General features: G+C 30.6%; 1 protein-coding gene across 3 annotated transcripts in view; it reads left to right on the forward strand.

Moving 5' to 3' along the window:
• The window catches only part of LOC129616629 (pyruvate dehydrogenase (acetyl-transferring) kinase, mitochondrial), a 69,778-nt gene that overhangs the window by 20,677 nt on the left and 29,204 nt on the right, over positions 1 to 19,897 (forward strand). For all 3 annotated transcript variants that reach the window (XM_055532253.1, XM_055532251.1, XM_055532252.1), the window contains 5 exons: positions 16,393 to 16,600; positions 16,657 to 16,847; positions 16,908 to 17,254; positions 17,366 to 17,590; positions 17,657 to 17,755. In XM_055532253.1, the coding sequence (XP_055388228.1) occupies positions 16,393 to 16,600; positions 16,657 to 16,847; positions 16,908 to 17,254; positions 17,366 to 17,590; positions 17,657 to 17,755 (1,070 nt within the window). The remainder of the gene's footprint in view (positions 1 to 16,392; positions 16,601 to 16,656; positions 16,848 to 16,907; positions 17,255 to 17,365; positions 17,591 to 17,656; positions 17,756 to 19,897) is intronic.

Genomic DNA, 19,897 nt, shown 5'->3' on the forward strand with positions numbered 1-19,897 from the left:
AAATAGTTGAGACGATTTAATTCCTTTGTTTTTTTTTGCCAACAATATTTTTGGTTTTATACTAGAATCGTTAATTTCAATAATTATACTTTTAGGTTGTTTAGATTTTTTCGAAAATTTATTATTAGAGCTGATATTTTCTATCTGTTCGTCTCTAACATCTACATTTAATACTTGAAAAACATTTTTGCTTACCTTTCTTATGTCAGCCATATTTTCAGGTATTTCACATATTGCTTTAGTTTTTCAATACTGCATGCATTTTTCCTAATTGTACCCATTATTATTTGATTTTCGTTTCGTAAGTTTATGTTTTCCTCAATTAAACCATCAACAATATCATTTATTTTAGTCAAGTTTTCATTTAAACTTTTGAAATAGGTGTCATGATATTCCAATTTTTCCAATATTTTGTTTGTTTTTTCGTTTAAGTTCATATTTACAGATGTATTTTTATCATTATCTATACTATCTTTGGGTATTGAAGGTGTCCTAATTTCGTTACTAATTAAAGTTGAGCGACGATTTTTACGACGGTTTTTACAACTTTGGCAAAACCAATATATCTCATCGCTAGTGGATAATTTCTTGAATTCTTCAATACCCAGTCCTACACAACTTATGTGGAAACTGCTTTACAATTTCCATCGCAAATAATCTTATTTTCATTTTTGTAGGAATTGAAAGTGACAGCTCAATTAACTAATCGTTGTACTACATAACTTCAGACAACTATTATGCGCCTATATTCATCTATCATATCATATTATGCGCCTATATTTGATATATGAATATGATCATATGATATGATATGATCAACTTGACGTACGCTTCTATTATTTTTTTGTTTTTTTTTTTCGCTTATAAGCTTCCGTGACGGTTAGACGTAAAATACATAGCAGACGTGCGCCATTGAATTAAATAATATTTTATATATATTTCATTATAATTTAATAATTAAATTAAAGATTAATTTTTATTATATTTAAAAATAGTGTTTCTTTTTTATATATTGAACCATAAATCCTACAAATTGGGGGCTCAACCGGGATCAGGTTGTTTAGTGCATATATGTGTGTTGAATTAAAAAATAAGTGAAAGCTTAACTTTGTGGATAATATCCTCAAGAAAAAAAATGATAAAACATAAGAATTGTGAATTTTTAAATTAGTATAAAGTGTGAAAATATTTGCATATAAAATATAAAACCAGAGTTACAAAATTGATAGATAGATAGAATTGATAGATTTGCAAAATTTCTGTTTACAGTTAGAATTTAAAAGCTAATATCCATACATACACAAAAAATTTTTTTTTATGTACATATATACATACGGTTAACTCTTTCTTGCAATAGTCAAATATAGTATTGGTTTCTCTTTTACACGTACACACATTTAACATTTGTTTCAATTTTATTTTTATAGACGCATAACATATAGTTTGTGTTTGTGTGAATTTTGTATTCGAAATTTCATGTATATTCTTGTCAAAAGTTTTGCTTTTATTTGGTAGTGTAAGCATTTTTTTTAGAAAAAATACAGTTCGACTGAATGGTAAGAAATTGCACGTTACCTGTATTGATATAAAAACATATTACACTTGACATATTATTATAATAAATTTGGTAAAATAAATATACAATTTTGGTATTACGTTTCGTGATGTAGAAGATTCTATTAGGAAGTTCAATGGGAAGGACGATTATCCCATTAAGACTTGGGTAGATGATTTTCAAGACGTTGCACTATTAATGGGTTGGAATAAATTGCAGAAATTTATATTTGCGAAAAAATCTTTAGACGGAATTGCAAAGAAATTTGTTCTTGGAGAAAGCGGATTGAATTCTTGGGAAAGTTTGAGATTTGCTTTGTTAGGTGAATTTAGTGGATTTACATCGAATGTTAGCGTCACGTAAGATGCAAAAAACTATGAATATTATATTGAAATGAAACAAATTGCTAGCCGTGGTAATATTGGAGACGATTCACTTATACAATATGTTATTGAAGGAATAGACGATTTACCTGCAAATAAAGTTTTATTGTTTGGATCAAAAAATATAAAAGACTTTAAGTTGAAAATTAAAGACTACGAAAATTTTAAAAAATCAACACGTCAATTTGAAAAAAATTCTGATAAAAACACAAGACGATATGCACCTCAAAATTTTAGAAATTTTAGTACACATACAAGTGCTTAAAAGGTAGATGAAAGAGAAGTAAAAATATTTAGATGTTTTAACTGTGGCGAACAAGGACATAAGTCTTTGGGTTTAAAATGTTTCCGATGTAAGAAGTTTGGGTTTGAAATGTTTCCGATGCACAAATCAACAGAGTGCGAAGAAATTTCTGGCGTATCTAAAGTTAATAAATATGTGAACAATATTGTATCTACAAAAATGAGAAAAATGTGTAAATTAATAAAAATAAGGGAGCTAGAAATTGAAGTATTGATTAACCCCGGCTGTGAATTGAATATTATAAGAGAAGATGTTGTTAAAAATATAAGAAATTTGGACATGAAATTTTCCCGTATTATGCTAAATGGATTTGGTCAAAATAATTTGCAGGTGCATACTCCTGGCTCTTTTATGGTGACGACAAAAATAGATAATGAAGATTATAATGTATATTGGTATATTGTACCAACCAATTCTACTAAATATCAAGCAATTTTGGGTATTGAATTTATATCATCTATTGAATTGAAAATTACTGCGAGTGGTATTTCAATTCAACGTCTTATTAATGACGGCTGACCATTGGTGCAGTGGTTATGGCACCGGCCCTTTAAACGAAGGGTCTCGGGTTCAAACCCCGGTCAGGTCACTATAAAAATTATATTCAATATTATATAAGTTAATATGTCATACTAATAAATATTATACAAGTAATTTTCAAATACACATAATATTCGATACTAAAAGACTAAGAAAAATAAATAGTAAACATTAATAAACTGAAATATTTAATATAAATAAAAAAAAAAAAATAAGGTAGGCTAGTCACCTACCTAGCTAACTCTCTATGACTATAGAAACTAGGGCATGATAGATATCATGCACTAGCCCTATACTCCTCCTAGGAGTGAAAAAGGACAAAAAAAAAATTAATGACGGCTGCAACGAGGCAGATATTTTTCAAATAAGTGCTGTTAATTATAAAAATGAAATCGATTTGCATCATATTGGTAACGATATTTGTAAGAAAAAAGTTCAGGCTTTGGTTTATAATTACAAACCAATGAAAACCAAACAAGCAGACATTAAAATGAAAATTATTTTAAAAGATGAAAGGCCTATATTTCAAAGACCTAGACGGCTTCCCTACCCCGAAAGAGATATTGTTGACAAACAAGTAGAGGAATGGTTACGAGATGGAATTATAAGATCAAGTGTGTCAGAATTCGCTAGTCCAGTTGTTGTTGTGAAAAAGAAAAACGGGCAACACAGAATTTGTATCGATTACCGAGAAATTAATAAGCAAATAAACCAAATAAGACCAAATAAACAGACTATAGGGTTATCAAGTATTCTCCACCATAGATCTCAAAAATGGGTTTTTTCATGTTGCAATAGAAGAAGAAAGTCAAAAGTACACAGCATTTGTTACACATAAAGGTCATTATCAATTTTTAAAAGTACCCTTCGGATTCTGTAATTCGTCGGCAGTATTTTAACGTTTTTTGAATATAATTTTTCGGGAGTTGTACAATGAAGGCATAGTTTCTCTTTATCTTGATGATGTGGTTGTTGCAGCGAAAACTGAAGAAGAAGCCATTTGTAATTTGGAAAAAGTATTTGAAGTTTCATCTAAGTATGGTTTAGAAATTAATTTTAATAAGTGCCAGTTTCTGAAATAAAAGATAAAATTATTGGGGCATATAATTGAAAATAATTAAATTTTTCCGTCAACAGAATAAGTCAATGCAGTTTTGTCGTATCCTGAACCGAGAAACATAAGGGAATTACTTCTTGGGATTGAGTGGATACATTCGAAAGTTCATTCCTAATTACTCCATCAATAGCACTTCCTCTTACTAATTTAATTAAGAAAAATATAAAATTTCAATTTTTAGATAAAGAAAAAGCAGCTTTCAATAAATTAAAGTTTATGTTGACATCAGACCCAGTTTTACAGATTTTTAAACGCGGTGTTGTAATAGAACTCCACATAGACGAGAAACATAAACATATTGCAAAGATGGTTTTGGTGCCATTTTAGTTCAATATTCGAGTAAAGACAATTTGATGCATCCTATTTATTACGCCAGTAAAAAAACTACTGAGGCGGAACAAAAGTATACAAGCTATGAGCTAGAGGTGCTAGCAATGATAATCGTTTTAAAAAAATTTAGAATTTATCTAGCTGGACATCATTTTAGCGCTGCTTTCATAATGACGATAAGTAAAAAAGATTTGACGCCGAGATGGGCTCTCTTGTAATTTGGTGATCTCTCGATTATACGATTGAGCATAGAATTGGAACTAGGTTAAAACATGTAGACGCTCTAAGTAGGCACCCTATTACCCCAGTGGTTCTCAATATTGAAGAAAATCGACATGAGGAGGTAATATGTAGAGTTATTAAGACACAAGAGTTAGACGATCATATTCGTGCAATAAAGCAAATAGTACAAAAAGAATCTTTTGATGAATATTTATTGAGGAATGATGTACTTTATAAATTCGTTAATGGAGCAGAGGTTCTTGTGGAACCATCTGTTATGAAGCAAGAAGTTATAAGAACAATACATAATTTTGGTCACTTCGGAGTATTGAGGACATTGGAAAAGTTAAAACAACATTATTATTTCGAACACATGAGGGTCAAAGTGGAGAACTACGTGCAAAATTGTATTGAATGTATTTTAAAAAATCGTAAATCCGGAAAGCAAGAAGGTTTTTTTATATAATATCAAGAAAAGTTCGCAGCCATTGAGCTGTTATCATGTGAATCATCTTGGCCCTTTGGAAAGCACTAGCAAAATATATAATCATATACTCGCAGTTGTGGATGATTTTTCTAAGTTTATCCCACGAAGTCAACTAGTTCAAAAGAAGTTATAACAAAATTAGAGCTCCAGGAAAAATCTTTTGGTAATCCTGAGAAAATTATAACTGATAGAGGCACTGCTTTCACAAGCCATGAATTTCAAGAATATTGTAAACAAGAATCAATTAACCATCATTGCGTAATAACCGGACTTCCATGAGCAAATGATCAAATAGAAAGGACCAATCTAAACTAAATTGTCATCTGAAAATACAAGTAAACGGTTCAAGTATGTAGACAATCTTCAACGTGTCATAAACTCCACATATAATCGCAGTATTAATAGCACTCCTTTCGAAATAATGTTTGGTGTTACAATGAAAAATTCCGAGGATCTTCGTTTAAAAAGCATAGTTGAAGAAGAATTCCAATTAACTTTTATGCAACAACGTGATGAATCCAGGCTACAAGCTCGAGAAAACATTTTGCAAGTGCAAGAGGAAAATCGCAAAACATATAATTTACGCCGTAAAACAGCTAATATATACAAAGAAGGTGACTTTGTCGCTATTAAACGAATTCAAGTGGGTCCTGGAAGTAAATTGAAGTCCAAATATTTGGGACCTTATGGAATTACTCTGTTGAAATCGAATGGTATTTATGATGTCGCTAAGGCAGCCATGAAGGTCCGAATATCACATCAACTTGCGCCGAATACATCAAACCATGGGTCGAACATTTGTCAGTGCTGAGCCCTGATTATCAGAATGGCCGAATTTAGGAATTGAAAATGACAGCTCAACACTAATCGTTCTACTACATAACTTCAGACAACTATTATGCGTCTATGTTCCTGTAACTTTTCATAACTAATCATATTATCATATATATCAAGATCAACTTGACGTACGCTTCTATTATTTTTTGTTTTTTTTCGCTTATAAGCATCCGTGACGGTTAGACGTAAAACACATAGCAGACGTGCGCGATCGAATTAAATAATATTTTATATATATTTCATTATAATTTAATAATTTAATTAAAGATTAATTTTTATTATATTTAAAAATAGTGTTTCTTTTTTATATATTGAGCCATAAATCCTACATTTTTTCTTAAATGCTTTTTACAGGAACTACAATTTTTCATGTTTACTAAATTGGCTATCTTTATTTCTGTTGTTACTTAATTCAGCAATAGCTTGATATACTTCTTCAACCAATATATCCATATCTTCAAAAGTATTAAAATGCATCTTCGTACCTAGTATATTAAACAGATTCGTTGTGCCATAACAATTTGTTTGACCTACATTATGTGAACTTAAAGTTTTAGCTAAATTCACAAAAAATTATTAAATTCATTTGCAATATTATTTTTGTTAGTAGCTTTTATTGTCTCTAATTACAATTTCGTTGACTTGTATATTCGTTGAGTTTTTGTTTAAAATATTATTGACAGTTTGCCACTCAAACTTGAACTACCGCTTTGCTTTGAAAGTTCAGGACTCCGTTATATTATAGATTTGGCGCTGCTTTTATAGTAATACTCATTTCCTTGCAAAGATCTTTAAAAGAAGTTTTTTATTCAACATTATTAGGCTGATGCCACTTTATTCCTATATTTTATTTTAGTTAAAAGAAAATCTGCTATCCATTGTTTAAGTTTCTTCTTATTTTAAGACAGTTTAAATTAAGATAGCTACTTAGAACTATTTGATATGTGTAAATTTAATATTTTAATAAAACCAGTATAGGCCATTGAAGCGCCCAATTCATTAAAAAGACTATCCCAACTTTCCGAATCTAAAAATCTGTTTAAACGATCATAGTTTATAATTCTTATTTGCCGTCTTCCTTGTAATCCGAATAAGGAACTAGAGGTAACATATTCAAAGTAATGATATTCAATTATATTATTTCAAATTATTTATTAATAATTCAATTATACCTAATTTCAAATTACCATTTTCAAATTCGCTATGATTTAGATCATTAGAAAATTTCAAAAAAATGTGACCTATACATGTAGAACAAGAATTTGTAATTCGCGCCGGTAACTCTACCAAGGGCGATTTCCTTTAATAAGTCAATGTCCATTTTTCCAATTATAACAAGATTTTTTTTTTGTAGAATATCGTCAAAACCATTAAAAAAATCTGATGTGGTCAGCACATAATCGACCGCATTGTGTATTGTCTAGTTAAGTGAAAGTGCTACAGAATATTAAAAAAATGTCTGTCAAATACTTTTTTTTTGTTTTCCTTTATTTATTAGTTAATAATTTTCAATGTAATATAAATTCATTAACTTATAACTAACATTATATATACATACGGATCTTAGCCTGAGCTGTATGATCCTATATTAATTTAACCTTAAATAAAATCGAGAAAATTTTGTTTTTATTTTAAATATACTTAACAAAAAAAAAAAAGCTATCTGCTGTTTTAAATAATCATAGTTACATATCAGTTTGATTACTTCAATAATAATTTCATTCATTATATAAATAAAAGCTGTATGATAAAATATGATAATTTCATATTCTACCATTAAACTTTTCAATTAAAGAAAAAAAAAATTTCAATTAGGTATTATTACATATTATCTTAATATATCTGTAGGTATTTTTAACATCTCACATTTAACTCTTCAAAACTACTCAGTTTCTGTTAATAATAAATTTTTTTATTTCATTCTTAAAAATTCCTATTTAATCAATTTGTTTCAGTTTAGCAGGAAGTTCATTAAACAATTTCAAACACCTGTATAAACAATTGTTCTTATGTTGATTAGTTCTAAATAACGAGAGGTAAAAATTTGATTTATTACGCGTATTGTGTGTATGTATATCAATCATTCTATTCAAAATAAAGCTGTGCTTAATGAGATTATTAATAATTTTGAAAGCCGTAATGTATACTTCACGCTTACAAATATTATCGAAACTTAAATACCGCCCGGTATATAATAGGTTTGTGGGATGCATAGCCCGATAAAAATGGATTATCTTAATGGATTTCCTATGCAAGATATCCAGTCGATTCAATGTCTGCTGGCTAGCACCACTCCATATTGTATTTAGATACACCATATGTGACATTATAAACGAAGAATATATTTTATAAAGTGCATCAGCGGAAATATAAGTTCGCAATCTGCGTAGGAGAAAAAGATACGGAGATATTTTATTTATAATGTGTTGGACATGATCAGTCCACCCCAATTTCCTATCAATGACCAAACCTAAATAATTAAATTTTTCAACAGTTTCAATTTTTTCATTTCCGTAAAAGAACTGTTCCTGGCCATACATTTTGTTACCTAGCAAAAGAATTTTTGTTTTTTCAATATTTAAGCTCAACTTATGTTTGGTTATCCATACGCCTATTAAATTTAAATCGTGCTCAATATTCATCCTTAATTCAATTTCAGTTATTGAAGAATATTTCACAACAGCATCGTCAGCATACAATTGAAGGAAGCCCTTAAGATTAAGTCGTGAAATATCATCTATATAAATCTTAAAAAGATCTGGCCCCAAGACAGAGCCTTGAGGGACCCCGTTTCTTATTTTGAGACACTCGCTTAGCACATTTCCAATTTTAACCCTTTGTGTTCTGTCAGTTAAGTAAGATTTGAAAAATTCTACATTCGGTTGGGAAAACCCAAGACTATTCATTTTTAACAGAAGGATTTCGTGATCTACACAGTCAAATGCCTTTTGAAAGTCCAGAAATATACACGCCACATATTTACCGCTGTCAATGTTGTTGCTAATATAGTTCGTAAGACAGAGACAAGCCGCAGAGGTATTAGAATTGTTTTCAAATCCATATTGGTCTTCGTGCAATATATTGTTATTAGACAAGAACAGTTTGAGACGATTTTTTATTACAGTTTCAAATATTTTTGAAAGAGCGCTTAATATAGATATTGGACGATAATTAGATGGATTCGCTCTCGAGCCAGCCTTATGAATCGGATTTACAATAGCAATTTTAAGGCACTGTGGAAAGTGAGACCTCAATATAGCGTTATTTATCACTTTAACCAAAGGAGATGATAATTGGGAAGAGAATTTTTTTATAAATTTGGAGGAGATGTTGTCGCGTCCCGTTGCTGCTGAAATCCTTAACTCAGAAATAAGTTTTTTGACTTCGTTTTCATTTGTTGGATGTAAACCGAAATTATTATGGATAGTTCGATTAGTACCACTAATGTAAGTATGATCCACCGGGAGTGAGGAAGCATCAATATTGTCAGTAACGTTAACGAAATATGAGTTCATGATATTCGCTACCCTCCCTTTATCGCTAACAATTTCACCATTTATCGCCAAGGACTTAATGTTTGTATTCGATTTAAAGGAATCAGTATTATAAATAAGTTTTTTATAATAATCCCACAGTAGTTTGGGGCCCGTTACTTGTGCGTCGATATCTTTAGAGAAATAATTTTTTTTTGCTTGTTGGATAAGTTTACTAACTTCCAACCTCATCTTTTTATATAAACCTAGAATTCGCCCATTATCTCTGTATTTACGAGAGTACTTGAAGTAAGTATCTCTCACCCTTATTTTATCTAATATCTCTTTCGTCATCCATTTCTTCGAATTTTTGCCTTTTTTGTTTTCGATAGTTTTAGTATTTTTTAGAATAAGTTCCTGTAGGTCCCTACTAAAATGGTCAAAATCACTGTACATATCTAGGTGCGACCAAAAGTTATCAGTCACAATATTTTCATAGTCCAGAACAGTTCTAATTTCTATCTGATTTTTAATTGATGGTTTCAGCTTCATGCTAATAAGGAACATTTCATGGTCAGAAAGAGATGTATTGTTGATTATAAAATTACATTCGTACCCGACCAAATCGGTAGCCAGATGATCAATTACAGTCCTGGTCGATTCAGTAATTCTCGTAGCATATTTAGGAGTACATTTGTTATATATTAAAAACCCGTTGCAGAGTAAACTATTTGTGTATGCTTCAACTTGCACATTATTGTAGTCAAGCAAATTAATATTCATGTCACCTATAATTATTGCGTTCCTATTAATATTAGTTATATCTTGTATTTTATCAATAAAATCCTGTACACGCGTCTCATGAGAAAGATAAACAGCAATGATGTTCACCCTTAAGCCAGTTAATTTAGTTATTAAGAAATGTGACTTATCATATTCTTCCTCGCTTACCAAATCTGAGTCTATATTTTCACTAACATATATCGCTACACCACCATAAGATTCATTTCTATTTGAAAAATATGGCATATACCCTTTTATATTGAAGTATTTAGTTTCTTCCCTAGTTAGCCATATCTCAGATATCATATCTCAAGAAAATAATAAAATTCAATTACAAGAATTTGTGTGAGAATTATTGAAAGTGAAGATGATAAAGAGACAAGAGAATTATTCAGCAAATCTGTTATCATGCAGGTATAGTAACAATGAGCACAAATTTCTATGAATGAGTATGATAGTAATACATGCAACAAAAATTTTAGTAATAATTTTAACTTTACACGCGCAAGACACTTAAAATACAAAGTAAATCGTAAACAGGTATTTTGAAAAAATTTAGATAATTTCCTAAAACATGTGAAATAACAAATTAAATGAAATTTTTTCCAATTTTTAGGATATAAGTAAGCTTATAGTTAACATACCTAGAAAAATGTAAATTTGGCTCTTAGTACAGTTTCGTTTTGTGCTACCTGAATTCCCTGAAATGCCCACCAGTTAGTTTCAGCCAGAACTCAAATATCAAATTTCAAGAAATTCCATCAATTCGTTCCGTAGATATGGTGAAAAATGTAAAATCGGCCCGCAAATCAGTTTTCGAGCCCTGATCTTTCCAAAAAATTTATATGTTCATTGTTTTAATTCCAGGAATTAATGTATTAAATTTCAATGAAATCGGTTGATTATTTCTCTTTATATACACAAAAATGTGTATTTGGCCCGTAGTAAACGTCTAGTTGCCGATGCCTAATTTCTTCCAAAACAGGAATTTTCGCGGACGGTCGAGCGAAGCCTATATATGAAATTTAAAGTAAATCGGTTGCACGCGTGCACACACAGACCGACAGACCGACAGGTTGCCAAAAATAGTTTACTTACACTTCTCTACTATGGAGAAGTGTATTCCCACCGAAAACTCGATATGCAAAATTTGTTGCCATCACATAACCTACCTATTGTATACACAATACGGTCGGTAAAAGTAATGGAGAGTCATGTTATGAAACTTGTAAACTGAAAAAATCGTGAATTTAATACCGTCGAGGTCGCATGTTAATTTGACTATATGCTCGATACTTATAGATATTGAATTACAATTAGAAGATAAATCTACTCTAGTATATACAGCAACGCCATCTGAACTATAATTGTTACTAGAAGCCCCTAGTGCGAATCGAATTCATTTCAAATATTTTTGAAAACAGTTCTAAAAGACTTCGTAGAGTCTGTGCTCAACTGTGGTGACTTACTTTAAGACCCTATATCACAGGGCTAATCCTACAATTTAGAGAAAGTAAGTATATGTATATATAAGTAAAAGAGCTATATATATAAAATTTTAGCCTTTTTTTCTGGAGAAATACAATTTATCTCTGCGTTACTTATAGTTGCGTCAGTTATTTGTATGTTCAGCAACCATTCAACACATACAAGTTTTCTTATGTTCACCATTTTTGGCATTTTAGATTTGCTCACTGGTAATACATTGACATTCAACGTGTTTAAATATAAATGCATGTACATTAGTAATTCATTTAATAAAGGAAAGAAAATTAACACTTAGACGTTGGCTCGCAAAATATAAAAAATTACATCCATATTCCCGCAGTGCTCATTAAAGTAAATCAATAAGTAATGATTTGAAATGAACATGAATTGAAGTTTCAAAACAAAAATACAAAATTTACGTCTCTATGCATTATCGGTTGGCTCTGGTACCAGTACAATGTGCATGAATCACATGTTTAGTATCACAAATTTAGTAATGGCTTGCAACAATAAATTTATATTGAGATGAAGCTAAACATACAGAGGTAATATACACATTAGGCTCTACGTGAACATAACATATTAACTAACATAATAAGTTATAATATTTTTTGCAAGCATTATGTTGATTTACATCAATAAATAATCTGATACGAACATATGACCGCAAGGTATTGTCTAGGGAGGAGTATTTAAAAGGTACGCTTTTAGTTAACATACCTCCATCTTTTAGTTATCAATTAGCTCCATAGATATGATAACAGGCTTCGGTTTCCGAGCGATCACCGCGGCTGTAAACGAATTGAATCCTAGTTATTATACGCATATGTACACATTTACATATACATTATTTTTCTATTGAAACATAATATAAATGCGTAAAAACTTTTTTGGCTACTTAGGTTTATGAGTAAAACCAAACAAAAAAAAGTGTTAGTTTTTAGAGTGTTACTTTATTTCATATGCGGTAATATGATTCATGCACGAATTATATTTCTTTGCTGAATATCTCATTTTGCAGAAAATGATTAACAAAACAATAATATTAAGAATAAATTATACAGAAACGAACGTTATCGCTTTTGCGCTGCGTGTAACAGGCCTATTAAGCTTATGAGAAAATTTTTTATTCTCCACATTGAAGTATATTTCTGGGCACAACATTCGATAATGTCAAATGAAATTCCAAGTTGTTGTGAAGCTCAACGAACCGAGCCTTTTAATTTTAAGAATGTATCTCTAATTAATTAGCGCAAAAAGAGAATTGTTTGGCAACTCATTTAGTCTAGCTCCCCTGAAACTCTATATTGTAGTATATTTCCAGGCGCAAAACTCGACAACTGTTCCCCTTGTTTCATGTATGTTACTTGATTAGAACAGCGGAGACACGAAAGGAATTGTTTTGCGGCTCATTGAACCGAGCTTTCCTCAACCTTATTGCGTATTTGCTTTGTGGTTTTTTTTCTCGATATTGTAAGAGATTACTTCGAGTAGGTCTTTCAATGTATTTTGTAGGGGTTTGGTTCTTTGTTTTATTGACTGTTTTACATTCGTGATCGTATCAATCATTAGTGTTTTTAGTTTTCTTTCCTATTACTCCTTCTGCAGCTTCAGTAACGGCATTTTTTTAGCTTCAACCACTTCAATCTGTATGCTAAATTTATAAAATTACTTTTATTCATATACGAATATATTTCAAAGATTGCATACATTTAGCATGAGCAATGGAAAAAACTGATTTTAAATAACGGTAAATTTTAACAGTCATTTTATTTTTTCAAAGTTCAAATATGGTATGCCGCGGTAGAAGAAGCCAGCCACAACTTTCGTGCGTTGAAAAATACTTATGGTTTCGCTGCAATAGTTCAAAAATGGCATTTTTACGATTTTAGGTAACTATAAGTATTAGACGATGGAGATAGGTAAAAATTGTTAATGATGTCGAATGTCGATATATCTTGATTTAAGAAGATTGCTGTCATTTGATGAAAGAGCACTGTGCTTTGATTTTCATAATGGTTTGATGTAACAGTGTTATACTAAGGCAAATTAAATTCTGTTGGTACTTTTCTTGCATAGATGACTTTTTTTTATGCCTTGAGGTTGTGCCACCATTGTTGATAGTGATAATTTTTGTTTCTTAGATTTTCAAATTATAGGGCCGATAGACATCAACAACATATCCCGAAAATAATTTTCTAGAAATACTCAATTTTTTTTCAATCGTATTTTTAGGTGATAGAATAAGGCATAATATTTTTCAAGTATCGATGGGTTCCTTTTACTGCAATTAAATGCGCTCTACTAGTATTTGTAACAAAACGACTTAGAACAGTCTTTATAAAAGATATGTCACGTCTAGTAGTGTTCGATGAATACACCAAACCTCCAATGAGTTTATAAAAAATTTTACAATTTTCAGATTTTTCAGAGCTTTGTTGCAATCTGCACCAGATTTTAATTCTTGTTATACATCAAAAAACAAAAACAAAATAAAGGCAAAATATAAAAAGAAATCGCAAACATATGGTTGCGAAAGTGAAGCAATATACAAATTTTTTTTTTACGATCAGCAGGGTTGCCATTCGGGTAGATTTCTATCTAACTCTAATTTGGTAGCTTTTCTGTAAACTCTCAAATTCTTAATGTTTTTAAATTGTTGTTATATTTTTTAAATAAAAAAAAAATTATTGAACTAATGGTTTTATCCTATAAATTAAATATTATAGATGTGATAAATCAGTACATAAAATTAATAATTTTCCAATTAAAACATAAAATCTAATATTTAGACTATGTAGAGTAATGTTTTTACATTTACATAAATTAAGTTATTAAAATTAATGTTTACGTATTAAACAGTAATTTGTTTCTTCTAAACATTCTTAATATCCTCATTCTCCTTAATATTAAAAGTAACATTTTTCCTATTGAAGACCCTTCAAGAAAAAAAATGTTGTTTTTAGTCGTCGTTGGTTAATATTATAAATGGAAGTTTCAATTATCCAAAAAATTAGCCTAAAGGCTCACTGATTTTCTTAAATTTTAAAAGGAAAATTTAAAACTTAAAACTTTTCTAAAGGAAATTCTTGTAATTTTGAGCAACATTCAAAGAAATAAACTTTGTGATTACCAGATCAGAATTTGTGTAGCTTTGCCTACATTACAGAACCACATTGTTATTTTGGTAACATTTTCTTACGATACCTCAATACGATCGGTAATTAGAATTCTACACTTATGTGAAAAGTAAAAATAATTTTGCTCGTGTTTAACTACGTAGACGAAAAAAAGTAAAAATTTTATTACTAATTTTCCATTGTACTTTTAATTAATTTAAATCACAGCAGTTAAATAAATGCTTGTAAACTATACAACATAGAGTTATCGCTGGGCGCTTGTTTTACAGGTTGTTTGTTCGATTGATTGTTTTTTATTTTTGGTCTTAAATTTAATTTGATTTGAGCCACAGTTTCGAGAAATTTCGACAAATATCGAGTTTTGTAAAAAAAATTTCACAAAAAACAAAAAATCTGAATATGAATGTATTTGGTGTACATATCTCGAATCAAATTAGATGTAAGACTAATAAAGTTGGGTCAAACCAATGGTTTGTATTGTAGCACTTTTCCCTTCAACAAGTGAAAATTCTGCTTTTAAATACAGTCTATGTATAGCTATCACACTATTAAAATTATTTTCATTCATATACAAAACTATTTCTAGGATTGCATATATTTAGGATGACGCATATATGCAGTCTTTGAAATAAAGCAAAAATTAATATAAAGAGGGGTTAACATAATGCTCGATTTTAAGGGTTAATTGTGTGAGTTAAGAAAAATAATTATATTTTTTAATTTCACGGAATTTACCGTTAGCTTTTTGCGTTTATAAAAATTTGGAAAAGCTTGCGGTTTCGGAAATATAAGGTGTCAAAAATTCAAATTTTACGAATTTCAAGAGGTGATAACTTGAGAGGGGGTGGAGATGGAAAAAAATTTTCTTCTAACAAAATGAACTATTTATTAATATTTAAAAGCTCCTAAAATTTCAAGCTTCTACAGTCTGGGGTCTAGAAGAAAAACGACATCAAAAATTTGAAAAAAAAGGACTTTAGATAACGGTAAATTTGAACGGCCATTTTGTTTTTATAAAGTTTAACTATAGTATACCGCGCAAGGGGAAGCAAGCCACTGCCTTTCTGCGTTTGCAAAATTTCAAAAATGCTTATAGTTTCATTGCAACAAATATTTAAAAAAGGCCATTTTTAGGGTTTTGGGGGGGTATAACTTCTAGAGGGGGGGAGATAGGTAAAAATTTTGTTCTACGGAAATAAGTTTCTAGTGAAGATCTATGTACGTATTAAATTTCAGCTTTCTATCTTCAAAGGTGTAGAAGTTTTGTAAACAGACACACGGACAGACGGACGGACGGACGGACGGACGGACAGAGTGAAACTAATAAGCACTTTTTTCAAAAATTTTTTTGGAAAAGTGCTAAAAATGAAGAATAATCAATCGTCTGTAAAATAAGGTCCTAATGATAATTCTATGTTATGTGAGTTGGAAGTTATAAGCATTTATTTATATGTAGAAAATGAGTATATTCCCCCCCCCCCTTATACAAATTTTTCCAAGAATGATCTCTGCAAGACTCGCTCACAATCTTAAAATTAATAAAGTTGCGAATTTTCGTTGGATATTTTAAGTATCTTAGTGAGCAGCACATACAATAATTTTTCGAAAATGAAACGAATAAAATACATAAAGAAAAAGAGCTGAAGTATATGTGGAAGAATTATGATATTTGGCAATTATCAATACTTATATTTTTATTATTAATATTGAAACAAGACGTTTTGTTTTTTCAGGTCGAAATGCATGTGAACAGAAATCATTTATATTTTTAAGAAAGGAATTGCCAGTTCGTTTAGCTAATATAATGAAAGAAATCGCTCTTTTGCCGGAAGTGCTTTTAACAACGAATTCATGCAGTCAAGTTAGCCAGTGGTATGCCAAAAGTTTTGAGGATATTATACAATTTGAAAAGTCAGAGCCGACTCCCAAGATTTTGCAAAAGTATTATATTATTATATTACAATAAGCGTTTAAATAAATAAATATGTTTTTTTAAGTTTTTGTAATACTTTAGTAATGATTCGCAATCGTCATTCGGATGTTGTGCAGACAATGGCACAAGGTGTTTTAGAGATGAAAGAAACATATGGAGACAGTGTAGAAGCTACTATGGAAACCTCAATACAATATTTTTTAGATAGACTCTATATGTCTCGAATAAGTATAAGGATGTTGATTAATCAACACAGTAAGATTAAGAACCCATTTTTTTTAAACAATTAATTATTTATTAGTCAAACTTCTTCAGCAATGTTGTTTGGACAACTGAACGAAGATAAAGGTCGTCATATTGGATGCTTGGATCCAACTTGTGATATATCAGCGGTAGTTCGAGATGCATATGAAAATTCTCGATTTTTATGTGACCAATATTATTTATGCAGCCCTGAGTTAAAAGTTACAGAACACAATGAAATTGATAATTTACTACCAATTAACACTTGTTACGTACCATCGCATTTGTATCACATTTTATTTGAATTATTTAAAAATTCAATGAGAGCTGTTGTAGAACATCATGATCATGATAAATCAGATCAATTACCTCCTGTGAGAGTTTTGATCTCTAGAGGCCATGAAGATATTTGTATAAAGGTTAACGTTCATATAAATAAGTTTGGAAGAAAAATTTTATTTAAATTTAAGAATATTTTGCCATTGACAAGATTAAATAAAACATAATTCATTTTCAATTTTCTTATATAGATGTCAGATGAAGGCGGTGGAATACCACGATCCTCGGTAGATCATTTATTTAAATATATGTATAGTACAGCTCCTCAACCTTCAAAATCTGATTATTATACAGTTCCACTAGCAGGTTATGGATATGGATTACCAATATCACGATTATATGCCCGTTATTTACATGGTGATTTGATTTTATTGTCAACTGAAGGATTTGGAACTGATGCTGTTATTTATTTAAAGGTAATTTGTTGACAATGTACTACATTGTATAAGAATATTAAAAACTTAAATAAAAAAAAATTTTAGGCTTTATCTGATGAAGCAAATGAACTTTTACCAATATTTAATAAAACAAGCTCAAAATTTTACAAAGCAACCATTCCTACAGGGGATTGGTCAAATCAGGTAATAATCGCAAACAAAACAAAACTCGTTAAGTAAAATATAAGTATGTATAACAGTCAAAAAGTTTAAACGCTTTTCAAATTGTTTGCAGTTTTTGCGGTTCATTAGAATTTTATTAAGAAATTTTTGTTTTACGTGCTATCGTTTTTGTAAGATTGAATATTGTTAGTTAGACATGTATATGTACATATGTATATATTAATTATGAGTTTATGACGAAAAACATTATAGGTCTTGAAAATTCTTTTTGTTTATTCCAAGCTTACTATATAATTTTGTAAAAAATGTCATATTTATAAGCAAGGAACACATATCAGCTGTAGAAGACTATGCTGAAAAAATTACAAAGACAAGTATTGATTTCAAAGAGATTTTAAATTATGAAATTACTATATTGGAAATACTTTTTATTTTTTATACATATATCTATGTTTTTAAAGTTTTATAAAATATACATATTTAAGTTAATAATCTAAAAAGATTTGTTTTCAATTTTGGGAAATTTGTCTCCACGCTGTAATTTTGTTTTATTTTATTTTTATTTTATTGCAACTATGAAAGAAGCAATTTTTCTGGGTTGAAATAAGGTTTATGAATGCATCATCCATTGACGAGTTCCCTCTTACAAATGTTGCTTTGTTTAGCTGGTTAGTTCAAGGAGTCTCATACGTTTAAATCGTCTTGGCATTTGACCAATATCCAAAAGTTGCAGAATCTTGGAATTGTCATGCTGGAGTACTCTTAATTGATGATTGATTGTATGTTTTTTTATTTCCTCTTTGACTGTTTTAACATTTAGGTTTCGATGCAGAGTATAGTTACTTACGTATCATAGAGCATTAGCAATAACTTTAATATTGCTATCTTTTGCACAGCTCCAAAGCTGAATACTGTAAGTCCATACAGATTGAGAACCCGGTTGTAGAGCAAAAGTTTTTTGTGAATATTGAGCTCGAAGTATCTTCCCAACAGTCAAAACATTTTTTTATATTTGATATTCAGGCCAGTCTTCTTTTTTTTTAACGTGCTCTTTATATTTCAGTTTCGCATTGGTTAAGGTATCAAGGTACTTTACTTCGTTGGCATACGGAATTTCTAAACCGTTAAATAGAGCTGTAATGGACTCGCCTTTTTTATTTGTGTAGTTTACATGAACTTAAATTCATTAAGCTGAAATTTGTATTTTTGGTCCAAGTAGATACTTTGTTTAAAGATTATTGTAACTTACATGAAGCTTCTACAACAGTTCTACCAGTTGCCAGTCTCTTCCCTTTGTCCTAGGACACTTCCTTGATAGAACAGCACCCAATTTTTGAAGCTTGAGTACTCCTCCTCAAATTTGACCTTGAACAATCTGTCTGCCAGATAAGATTTGTCTAGGAAACAGCTCCGACAGATTTTCTTTTATTTTAAAGTTCAGACCCTTTTGCCAAAACCTATCGAATTTTTGGGCAAAGTTTAAAAAGTTTGTAGAGCAATACTCTGTATTCTCCAATGGGCGATAGTGGAATCCAAACTGGAAATCAGGAATCATATTTCTGCTTTTAATAACTTCAGACGATTTGATAAGACCCTTTCAAATAGTTTTAATAGCCGGCAAAAGGGAGACTGACAACTTTGTCAACGAGATGCATTGACTAAGAAAAGTAATCTTTTTATAGCAAAAGGGTCCCAAGAATGGCCCTACTGTCTGACAACAAATATTCTGCTCCATCATTAGTTTTGCATCCTTCTGTATAGAAGGATGCAAAACTAATGATGGAGCAGAATACTAATGATGGAGAAGGAGAAAACTAATGATGGAGACCACGGCCTTAGGGCCAAGTTGCAGCCCCAATCGTCCCAGATCCGCTTTTCACGTAGATCGACAACGTAAGGCCTTACCATGTTCCTCTTCCTCGGAACGGATCCAAAGGGCAATTCCATGTCGTGTATGCTGTTGATCTTCCTAATAATGCTTAGGTTACCCCTGAGGTCACTGGGGCTTGGCTTCCCGCATAGCCTTATACGGAGGAGGGGAACCGGGTCTCCTAAGCTCTCCTGCAACATGGCGGGAGAGATTCTATCTCCACTCGGAGAATTGTAGGGGTTTGAAAGACCCCACAGCCCACCTAACTCTCTGCCTGTCAAAGATTCTTCCAG

Source organism: Condylostylus longicornis, unplaced genomic scaffold (assembly GCF_029603195.1).
Source record: "Condylostylus longicornis isolate FDR11 unplaced genomic scaffold, ASM2960319v2 ptg000254l, whole genome shotgun sequence".
Taxonomy (NCBI): domain Eukaryota; kingdom Metazoa; phylum Arthropoda; class Insecta; order Diptera; family Dolichopodidae; genus Condylostylus; species Condylostylus longicornis.